Source organism: Phyllostomus hastatus, unplaced genomic scaffold (assembly GCF_019186645.2).
Source record: "Phyllostomus hastatus isolate PE091 unplaced genomic scaffold, TTU_PhHast_1.1 phas_contig_348, whole genome shotgun sequence".
Taxonomy (NCBI): Eukaryota; Metazoa; Chordata; class Mammalia; order Chiroptera; family Phyllostomidae; genus Phyllostomus; species Phyllostomus hastatus.
The window spans coordinates 8,085,269-8,097,413 of NW_025333860.1; the positions used below are offsets into that span (position 1 = coordinate 8,085,269).

The 12,145-nt window shown below is 35.3% G+C and overlaps 1 protein-coding gene across 2 annotated transcripts in view; it reads left to right on the top strand.

Moving 5' to 3' along the window:
* The first annotated feature begins 3,385 nt into the window (after positions 1-3,385).
* Positions 3,386-12,145, top strand: part of NUBPL (NUBP iron-sulfur cluster assembly factor, mitochondrial) — a 269,067-nt gene continuing 260,307 nt past the window's right edge. For both annotated transcript variants that reach the window (XM_045841286.1, XM_045841285.1), the window contains exons 1-3: positions 3,386-3,521; positions 4,058-4,205; positions 6,667-6,701. In XM_045841286.1, coding sequence (XP_045697242.1) covers positions 3,414-3,521; positions 4,058-4,205; positions 6,667-6,701 — 291 coding nt within the window. In that variant the 5' untranslated portion in view covers positions 3,386-3,413. The remainder of the gene's footprint in view (positions 3,522-4,057; positions 4,206-6,666; positions 6,702-12,145) is intronic.

Here is a 12,145-nt window from a genome sequence, read left to right on the forward strand (position 1 = left end):
TGCTTTATTTCTTAGCTTCTCTTGCTTCTAAGGGTAGTCATGTGACCTGGTTCTAGTCAATCTGGTGTGTTTGTAACTTCCCCTCCCAAATTAAAAAAAAAGGCAAAGACTCACCAGGGAAAGTTTAAAAATATTTTTTTTCTCTCATTTCTATCTTCCAGCATGGAAATGCAACATAGTCTAGATTCTTAAAGGTGCAGCCACCATCCTGTGACTGTGAGGGACAAAAGTAAAGATACTGAGATGATAAGAGAAAAATAATGAATTTGGGACATAATTACACAGTGGATCCACTGCATCAGACATGTAAAGTCTACTTGTGAACTTTTCATACAAGACTAATATATCCCTACTTGTTTAAGACAGTGGTAGAGTTTTCTACTACCTATAACCAAAGGTAATTCTAACTTATATAGGCAAGAAACAATATTTTTATATCATCATGTAGTTTTTCCAAATCTATTGTCTTTTCCAGAGGTGTCTTCATTCTCTTAAAAGCTCCAAACTTTGAACATTCAAAAGCAAAGAAAGATTCTCTTTTATCTAACATTTTGCTCTGTCATAAAATGATACCACATAGTTTTTCCAAGTGGGGAAAGGCTATATGTGGTACAAGGAATTATAGAGGAAAATACCCTTGATAAATATTATAAAATTTATCTCATCACAGTTACAAGCACACAGAAACCTATCCAAATTAAGCCAACGCAGAAAGAGCGTTTTTTGAATGGATGTTGGACTAGAAGATAGGAAATATAGTTGAACTCCACTATGGACTAGAAACAGGAATGTTAGAGCTATTATGAACCAGTACAGTTCTCCCTTCCCTCTCTGGGCACATGATCTCTCATGGTCGGCCTTCCTCTCTTTCGGCATTGGCTTTTTTTGCTTCTGTGTTTGCTTTTTGGACAGCCTTATCTGTGCAAGTGCAAACTGAGATTAATATCTTTTATTTTTTAAAAATCTCTGGAGAAAGAATCTGTTTGGTCTAATTTTGGCTGTATGTTAGTCTTTAATTCAATTAGTGAACATGGGGATGGGGTCAAATGACTTATGAATTCTTATGAACTAAGTTAGAATACTCTTTTGAGAAAAGGCCTTTTGTGTGTGTGTGTGTGTGTGTGTGTGTGTGTGTGTGTGTGTGAGTGGTTGTTGGTTGTTGGATAAGAAACAATAGACATATCTACTACTCTCCTGATACCCTAATCTGCTAAAAGGGAAATCAAATGAATGATTCTACATTGGTCTCACTCGTTTCTCTCCTATGTTCTCTCTTAGAGAAGGTCACTACCATTCATCTAGCTGCCCACATCATAAACCTCTGAACAACCACAGATCATTGCAATAGCTAACAGTTCATGGATATGTGTGCCATTTGGTAAGCATGCCACATGCATTATTTTAAACCAACCTCACAAAAATCTTACAAGTAGATATTATCCATTTTGTAGATAAGCAAAGTGAAATTTAGAGATGTGAGGTCCTATTTTCGAGATGTCTCGGGTTACTTCAATAACCTTCTGTTCCCCTTCCCCTGACCTTGCCTCCTTCATCCGTTTATTTCACCTAGTAATCATAGCAGTATTTATAAAACACAAATCTTATCATGTTACTTTTCTGTTTAAAATTCTTCTCTGTTTCCCTCAGGGTAATATCCAAATTTGTTTACATGGTGTACAAATCTTTCATGACCGGGCAACACTCATCTTTATCAACATCTGTCCTTATCTCTTTCAATCCTGCATCTCACACTCTATGTTCAAGCCATATAGGTTATTTACAGTGATTAGCAGTTGGTTTCTGACCTCTGCACAACTCTGCAGCTGTTCTCCCAGCTGACTTCTACACATTACCCACACTTGGGACTCAGCTTAGATGTTACCCTAGCCAGAAGCATTGCTTGATTGAATTGGGTGCCCCTTGTTTGTACTTCTGTATCACTCAGTGCCTTTCTCCTACACTTATCACATCATACTGTAATTGTTTGGTAACTTACTCTGTTTCTCTTTCTGTGTTGTAATGTCCTTGAGTGCAGGGATTATGGTTCAATGTTGAGAACTCTAAGATTAGAGTAGTGCTTGGCACATAGTACTTGTTCAATAAATATTTGTTAAATGAATAAATCTTCAGTAGAAGTCTGGGAGAACTCGCAAAGCTACCTGGAGAGAAGCAGACCCTCCATATTTCCTGTTTTGTGAATGGAATGTTCTGACAGCTATTCCCTTTGTTCCTCTTTTTTTGGCTAACAATAGATAAAAATTGAGTAGATAAACATTTAAAAATTGATAAAAATCAGTTGAGGAAACATATCATAAAATAATAAGAAAGTGACGTAAAACAATAGGCTAAATGTGTTAACCCTGGTGAAAGATGAAGAAGGCCAAATGAAGCAGTAAGGTTTTGATTGGGGGAGAAAAAGCAAGGAACTGATTTTTTCCCAGAGTTTACTAAATTGAATGCATTTTGCTGATAGTTTCATTTAATCCTAACAATAATTCTTTGAGGTTCATATGTTCTGTATTAAAAATAAGGAAATTAAGGATCAGATTATAATAAAATAAATTGAATGATTATACAACCAACGCTCCACAGATAGAAATTAAAATTAACCTTAGAAAATATTATGGAGATATGCGAGGGCAAACTACCCTCCACTCTGAAAAGATCCCTTTTTCTAGGTCTGGGTTCCCGTACCAGCTTTCCAATTTACTCTCCTAAATACTATTTCCTTCACTCTCTCACCCATTTTGGGCGTAGAGATACTTCCTTCCACCAAGGTAAATTCCACCTCCTTCCTAGCTTTGACTCACGTGAGTTATTTCTTGAGCAAAACTTATTTTCTGATGTAGCTAAACTTTTCCAAGGCCAGTGAAGCAACCCAACTTCTCTTTCAGGTAGTGGTCAGCAACACAGTAGTAAATATCAACACGAAGCAGAACATTGTGATCACGCAAGAAAAAAAAAGGTAAAATATTTAACTGTAGCAAGTGTTTAAGTGACTATTATTCTGCGTAGTAAGAAAACCTGAAGTCATTTTCAAGTTCCACCATTTTTTTTTTTTTTTTTTTTTACTTCTTTTAAGTCCGGTCAAGTCTATATTCTTTCTAAGTCTCCGTTTTCTTGCTAATGAAAACAAAACAGGATTCTGCTGAGTCTCCTATCTACCTACTCCAGGACTTCTGTGAGGATAAAATGAGATGGGGTTCGTGAAAACGCTCCACAGGCATTTGGTTAAATGCTGTAAAATGTTTGTATCTGGCCACGAGGAAGAGAGCGAGAAGTTGGGCTCCAGGGCTAAATAAACTCGGAGGAAGCTTGTCGCTAGGGAAAGGAAGCCGTGCGTTGCTACGTGACGTCATTACCCCGCGCCAATCGCGTCAGTTTCCGGGCTGGGCTGAGAGCAGTGTTCTGCCATGGGTTCCTGGCAGCGTGTGCTGCTTTTTGGTGGGGTATCTTTTCGAGGTGGTGGAAGGGCCTGTGCCCCACTTGGGAGTAGCCGAGTGTTGGCTTGTCGGCGCCAGGTCCGTGGTGCAGCTGGGCAGGGGGAGAAGGGCGGGATGAAGATGCTGGGGCGACAGGCCCCCAAGTGCCTGTTGCCAAAGGCTCGCCTAAGACTCTCGTGGGCCCACGCCCACTTGGCGTTTCACTGAGGCCTCAGTCGCCTGGATGCCCCTATTTTCCAGCCAGTAGGCCCCTAGTGGGATCAGGCCGAGGTGTGGAGGAACGTGAAATATGTTTAGAACAGGGATGTATGACTTGCACATGGCTTTCTTAATGTTGGCTTTTTTAGAAAAAATAGCTTAAGAGAAGAACACGTGGGGGATTTAACTCCGTAAAAAGGTGTTAGTTTCTATTTTTGACGTTAGGGTGTCTTGACATAAATTTCAGCTTAAACAACGTGTTTCTACGATTATAATCAATAGTAGTAGGTGAATACCACTAAAGGCCTAAACAGAATTGAACTGGAAATGAAAGCTCTCTTAATCACAAACTCGAATTGCTTTTACTTTACAGCATGATAATGGAGATGGCTTATTTTAAAACTTTTTCTTTAAAGTTATCTGGCGCTGAGAATGAGACCCTAAAACAAAGAAGAACAGAAATTATGTCCCGAGGACTTCCAAAGCAGAAACCTATTGAAGGTGTTAAACAAGTTATAGTTGTGGCTTCTGGAAAGGGTGGAGTTGGAAAGTCTACTACAGCAGGTATTATAGCATATTAATTCTGATGTTGATTAGGAACATGCCAACTGGTGAGTGAACAGTATGAAAATTATAGATTTATTTTTTAAAATCTTAGTATTTGTGGAGTTCCTAATAGCTGGTGACTTGGTATCAGAAGCTGGTAGCAATTAGGAGCTTAGAGTTTGGACTTATACAAAACTAGGTACATAGCCAGTTCTTTCACTCCTTCACTGAGGAAAAGATGGTCAGGTTGCCCATCAGAACTTAAGTTTACTTAACTGTAAGATGACTATGGTGATAGCCTTTTTCACAGGATAGTTATGTAAATTAAACTAAACTTAGCTCAGTGACCCCATGCAGTATGTACTCAGTATTTGATTACTGTTATTACTATTTTTAAAATACCTAGTGACTTTAATACTTATTTTTATTCTTTTATGCTCTTTTACAGTCTTTTTCCATGTACATATAGTTGTACATGTAGTTGCAATGAGATTGTTTACATTGTGACCTTTTAAATTTAACCATAATATAACTTTAAGCATTTATAAAGTAATATAGATCTAATATTTGAAAATGCCTGAAAAGATTTAATGTAATTATTTGTCATCTAATTTTATATCTTTTATATTGATATATTACAGCAGAGAATTTTCTTTTGTGGTGGCTCCTTTTAATTGATAACAGATTACACTGTGACTGAAATGCTGCTTTTAAATAAAAGAGTAAAATCAGAAATAGAAGAGTTACCATCCAAGATGAATTTTTCAAAAGAAACCTTTTATTTGTAAAAAAAATTTATTTCAGTATAATAATTTAAAAGGGTAACTTCCCTTTTCCCAATCCTACTCAATAGAGTATTATTAATTTGGAGTCATAAAATTCTCAGGTCTTATTGGCTACATTTAATTTTCAGTCACTTCAATAAGAATGGCTGCTAATTCAGATCTTATCCAGCCTATCATTTTTGCAGTTGATTTTTTAAAAAAATGATTACCTTACTATATTTCGTTTTGTTAATTTTAGCTTGGTTCTATATGGACAAGATTAAATTTTGATTTTTTTTCAGATTATTAACCTAAAGTTGGGGTGCATATATATATATGCACCCCATATAAAGAATATATAAAGAATTTTAAGGTATATATATATATATATCTCTTAAAATTCTTTATTTTCATTGAAATCAATGACATTTTGAAATAAGAAGGGCCAGGTAGAGTTCTGTGATTGTCACTAGAGTCTTGGATCTTGACTTACAGCCGTCTTGAGTAATTCCTTGGTCTGGCGGTTTTATGGTGTACAGCTAGCAACCAATCCAACTATATAGTGTTACTGTCTCAGGTTTTTCCCATTTTGACCTGAAGGTAATTATGGAAGAGTTTTTCAGATGTTTGAAGAAATTAAGATTTACCAAATGTTATAGTGATGATAGGCCTTTAATTTACTATTTAATTGAAAATATATTATCATTAAAATGATTAGTTAGTGAATGTTCTTAATGAGTTCATGCTATATCTTACACACTTTTCCTTTCTGAAGGGCCTACAATGCATCTATTTGATATTTTGTTTTTATTTTTTTTAGGTTGAACTTACTGCATTTATTTATTTATTTATTACTTATTTTATTTAATTGTCACTCAAGTACAGTTTTCTGCCTTTTCCCCCTACCACTCCCCACCACCCCAGCCCTCCCACCTCCCTCCCCCATTCCCACTGCCTTGTTGTCCATATGTCCTTTATAATTGTCCCTATAAACCCTTCACCCTTTCCCCCTATTATTCCCTCCCTTATCCCTTTTGATTACTTTGCTTTTAAAATTTAGAAGCTTAGTCTTTTGTTCTAGAATCCACCTCTCTCTCTCTTTTTTTTTTTTTTGAAAATTCAGAGTACATTTACCTGTTTTCAGTAGTGTGAATCTTTTTGCATGCTCTGTGATTACTTGGGCTGGTTAAAGATGGAAGTTATTTTCATGTTGATAGCCATGATTTGAACAATATAATTTGATGGGTTTGTACGCTAGCACTTTTTTAAAACTGATTGTTTATTGGTTTTGGTTAAAATATTACCTATTGCCATGGAATGTGGCAGCATATAAACAAGTAAATACATGAGAAAATGAAGAGGGTCACATAGTAGGTGCTTCAGTAAATGTCCCTTCCTATTTTGAAAATAATTAAACCATGTATACCATTTTAAAAAAACTAAATTAATTATTTAAACAAAATTGTAACAGATACAAATGGATTATTTGAAATGTTAATAAGCATCTAATACTTACATTAATTTCTTTTAATTTCTTTTATTAATTTCTTTTTTGTCTTTTTCACTTCCTGAATTCTCTCCATGCCCTTGTTTCTTACCAGTAAGGGAGATATATTAAAAATCTGTGTGTTTTGGTTATTACATTAAAAAATATTAAAAGGCAAAATGAATTTTAGTGGAAGGAACTAAATTTAATTACTTTTTGTTTCTTACAGTGAACCTTGCACTTGCACTAGCAGCAAATGATTCGGTAGGTGTATATTAATAGAAATACTAATTTATTAAAATGGTTTTTTTAAGACAATGATAAAAAGCATATTGATATTTTTCATTTACTTTGTCAGAAGCTATATAGTGTAGCTCTAGACATTTGTGTGTTTTCAAGGAACTCAAAAATCTGCTAGAAGTACTGGTTACATTTACTAGTACTAATGAAAATGAAGGGGAACCACTGGCCACAGAATTTAGGCAGTCTCTGGAAGCTAGAAAAGGCATGTCAGCACCCTAATATTAGCTCATTGATACCTATTTTGGAGGTCTGTGATAATTTCTTACCATAGAAGTAGGACACAAATATAGACAGGAAATCGATTTTCTTAATTCTTGAATTTTCAAAAATGTCTTTATTTTGCTTTCATATTTGATTGTTTGACTAGATGTAGAATTTCAGGTTTAAAGTAATTTCCTCTCTGAACCTTGAAAACAAAATTCCATTATTTTTCTAGCATTCTAATGAGATGTCTGATGCCAGTCTGATTTATATTGCTTTGTAATACCATATATTTTCCCTTCAAAGCTTTTAGAATTTTCTTTGTATTTTTTAAGTTTAGAAATGTTACAAAGATGCATCTGGTTTTTGGCTTTACATTTTTTTTACATGCTTGGAAATTGGCGAAATAACATCAAGACTTTAGTCTTCTTCAGCTTAGGGAACATTTCTTCATTTGTTACTTTTTTGAGGTGTTTTTGAGGAGTTTTGAGGTGTTTTGAGGTTTCTTGTTTCAGAAACCTACACAGATATTGACCTTTTATGCTAGTTAATTTTTCTTCTATATTCTCCATTAACTTTGTCTTTTGTTCTGGGTTTTAGAAGGTATCTTAGACTATTTTCTAGACTGCTACATTAGGTTTTAGTTGTTATTTAGTCCTTTTGATTTTTTTAAAATTCAGAAATTATATTTTTTCCAATTTTCCAGAACTATTTTTTATTTTCCAATTGCAGTCCCTTCCCACTTACAAAAATGGTGTATCATTTGTTTGAGTATCTCTGAGAATGCTAATTAGAATTAATTAAAAATGTTACTTTTAATAATCTTTATTTACTGAGCATGGTGGATCTCATGATATGGTCCTCAGACCTGTAGAGTCAGCATCACCTGGAAACTTGTTAGACATGCAAAATCTTGCACCCCACCCCACACCTACTGAATCAGGAACCCTGAGGGTGGAATCCTGCAATCTGTGTTTTAACCAGCCCTCTACGTGATTTTGGTGCATGCTAAAGTTTGAGAAGCATGGATCTAGAGTTTTTTAAAACTCTAATTTGCAAATGGCATCCTTTTTTGTTTTCTAACATGTTTATGTTTTTTATTTAGTTGTAAACTATTTTTTTCTCTCGTTTCAATGGGCATTTGAAGAGAAAAGGGAAAATGTATGTTTAGGCAACCTTATTGAAGTAAGAGATAGTAATACATTAAAAAAATAATTTTTATTAGGATACTTAGTTACCCTGGGGAAGGGACCCCATTTTCTTTAGAGAAAGAAGAAAACAGGGAAAATTCAGTGGGTGAGAAGGTAGATTGATTTGTGGGGATCTTTATTTTGGTTATTTCAGTCAAAGCTTTGAGCCTTAAGACTGAAGCAACTGTGTAATAAAGAATCAAAGGATGAAGAGAATAGTTAAAAAGGGTTGATTCCTTCATGTTAAATGCTGCTAGTCTTCATGAGATGGTAGCTCAGAATTTTTTTTTCCTCTTTTTTGTTTTTTTTTCTTCTTTCAGGGAGGGATAAGGGCAGCCCCATCTTTAATGCTTTATAAGAAATTGGCAACAAGAAAGGAAAAGCAGTAAGACTTTCCTTGGGCAATGTCTTCAGAAAGCATTTAGTATCCTTAGGTGTTTTTAAATATGCTTATAAAATCTTCCTTAGTAAGGTCTTCAGTATTCTGTGATCCTGAGGAAGGCATTTTTTGTCTTTTATTTTTCTATATTTTGTAGCAAAGTTAGTGTAGAAATTAAGAAGAAATCAAGGTAATTTGAATAGCACATGTTGATAACTAACTCAAAGATAACCTGACATAATATAGTACTTTATGATTAACTACTATCTTGTTATCTTTGATTAATTTATATAAACTTAAGATGAATTTTATATAGCTTGCATGTTTGATTAATAGTGCTTTTGATTAGGGATTAACATATTTGGCTTAAACTGTGATCTGCCAGCAGACTATCTGCAATAGAAAAGAAGGGCTGTTCTATATGATTTATGTGTGTCTGGCATAATCTTGTGCTCTCTATTTCCCAATTTAAGATTTTATTAATATACTTGTCTAGGGGACATGCTTGGTTTGGGGGAAACTCTAGTTTCCTCTCAGCCCTTCTATTTGCCTGAACTGATACAGATGGCTTAGGTCCAAGGACATTTACTGGGATATGGTACTAGGATATGTTGCTTTATGGGGTTAAAAACTCCAGTTAGGATGGTGTCTTTGTAGCCTCTCTAATGATTTATTGTCATGGAGTCTTAATTCCATGGAGCTGTATTGTCCTTAGTCCAACTTTGCTCAAGATCTTGTTAACTCATTTCTCCTATCTTTTCCATGGGTTGGTGCTTACCCTTCTTTAGTATGGAGTGGGAAGACCTAATAAGATGGGTTGTAGGTCTAGGGGAAACACGTGCAGGAAGTTATTTATTTTACTTTTAATGTTGGCCTTGCTAATCCCTAAACTGGATTGTGTAAAACCAAGGGTGGGGTGGGGGTGATGTAAAATAGTTCATTGGGATGTGGGAGGAAAATATTTCTTTTCTATTTGTATTAATTTTTATCTTTTATGTATGCTTTATAATTTATACTATATTAATATAGTAGTTCTAGTATAATTTATAAATAAATATATTAACATATCTTGAACATACATGCTTAAACATTTTTACTAATAGGGCCGAATGATCAGAAAAATTTCTATGTCATGGGACTAGGAAAAAGGAATTTCTGGGCTGGATCATATGCCCAGTTCAGAAGAAGACTGCTTTGTAGATTGAGGCAAAGGCCTTATAGGAGTAGGGTATGGATTTTCCCTACCTTTTCCTTGCCTTTTGTACTTTCCTTTGGGTACATAGAAAATAGTATTGCCGAGCAGAATTTATTCTTATGTATGTCATGCATCTAAAAATTGCATCCAGTGGTGGTGTTGGAGCTGGCTTATGCTTGTTTTATGTGAGCTGATTGTTAAATTTTCATGGATTTTGCAAACCAGTTGATATCATGTTGTTAGCTTGAAATAGACCAGAGTGGGAATGGCCTATAGAAACCATAGAAATTGGCAAATACTGAAAAGCAGACTCCCCAACCCATCTGGGCCAGCTGTTAAAAATTACTGGCACACCATTATCATGTATATTTATAATCATATTTCTTGATTTTTCTTTTTCTATCTCCCTAACTGCCCTTACCATGGGTCTCCTTCTTCTACAGTATGCATTTAGTAGATGATGATAAGAGCATAGACTGTGAGAGGGAAACATAAAGGTCACCAGTAATAAGCTCTCTGAGGTTCCTAAGTTAGTTCATTTCAGTTCAACTGGCTTTTATTGAGCATGTGTAACATTAATTGTCAGACATCCTGGGAATATAAAGAAAAATGTGTATATGTGTACATAAATGTGTATATATCTCTGTGTGTCTGCATTTGTGTGTATTTTGATGTATAGCTGAACTAGGTTCAATAATATTTTCTTCTGTGAGTGGGAAAATGTTAGTTAAAGTAATACTTGAGATTTTATTGTGCTTTATAACAGTACACAAATTATGTACTCTTAAAGATTTTATAATCTAGTGTAGACAGAAGAATAATAAATGTCTTAAAATAATGAGATATATTCAAGGTCAAATATAGTAATATATCTGTCCTAGATATACTAGCTTTTATTCCAGAGAAAAGCAGACTTTTTTTTCATGAAGCATTTTCATGAACATAATTATATTTGATTCTCACAGAAACCTGTAATGCAGTGCATGTAACATTTATCAGTTTTACAGTCTTTATTGATTCTGCCCTGTCCTTGCCCCATTTCATCAGCCAGCAAATGTTCTTGTTTCTGTTTCTGAACTATTTTTCCAATATGTATCTTTCTATTTCCATTGTTGCCACTCTGATTAAGGTTCATGATGTCTTTTTGGCTCATTTATTTATTTATATTTCAAGTAGTTGTTGGGTGCCTACTCCATCCCTACCACTTAGTTAGAGGATACAGGAATGAATGAGACATATGACCCCTGCCTCTGAGGAACTCACAGATTGACAGACCACTTCAGTGACCTCTTCCCTGCACATGCTCAAATCTGTTCAGTACATAATGTCAGATTACTCTTCCTAAAGCATTGTCGGAATTATATTACATGTTCAGACTTACTGCTGAATGCCTTGATGGTATTTAAGGTCCTCTGTGATCTGGCTTCCACCTACCTTTCTGGGTTTATCTTCAGGTCTTCTAAATGCTCACTGTATTCAACCAATATGGGTTACTTGCCTTTGTGTTTGCCCGTGATAGTTTGCAGCCTTTTTTCTACATTTCTATTGGAGTGTTCTCTTCAGCTTTTTTCAGCTTTATGTGTCCTGTCTTCCAGGCTCCCATATAAGGCTGTCCTGGTTGTATCCTGCATAAGGGTGCTTCTTGAAGGGGTTGAGTGATGACAGAAATCCAGGCTACTTACTTGTTCATGTGCACCTGCAGGCTGCATTCTCATTCACACAGAGACACTGTATGAGCTAGCCTTGTCCTGAAGGGCAGCTTAGTGAAGTGCTTGATGAATTCCCCCCAAGTGAGGGTCATTTTCCCATCTTGTGAAATCCAGTAGCACTGTTTATTTGTATTATTATTGAACCCCTGCAGCCATTCTGATAATTTTCATAATAACAATATAACATTTATTGAGCATTTATTATATGTCAAGCTATGTTCCTCATGACATAGTTCTTAACTCATTTACTCTTTATAGCAATCATATGGGACTATGTGCTGTTGTGATCCTTGGTGCAGATAAGAAAGTATAAACACCTGGAGACTAAGTAGTTTACCCAAGGTCACCAAGAAGTACGTAAATGGCAGAGCCAGGATTTGAATGCCAACCTAGATCCTGTGCTCGTAACCTACTCACTATACTAATACTGTCTTATGATTAAGAAATGTGTTCTCTTCATCACTGGCTCCTCTTAGCAGCTAGTACAATGTTTTATGACGTAGGAAATATACAGTACATGTTTGCTAGTGGATGGATTGAGTGCATTGACAGGTTTCACAGTATGTTGGTGCAAAGTTTTGTTTTGATTTGCTTTGTCTTTTTGAGGAGAAGTATGGGTTGAGAAGGCTTGTTGTGGCTTAGTGGCTTATACACTTTTCTTGCTTTTTTAAAAATGGTGTACTCTGTGATTCTCTTTGGCCTTCTTCTCATTGTATACTCTTTATCCAGCA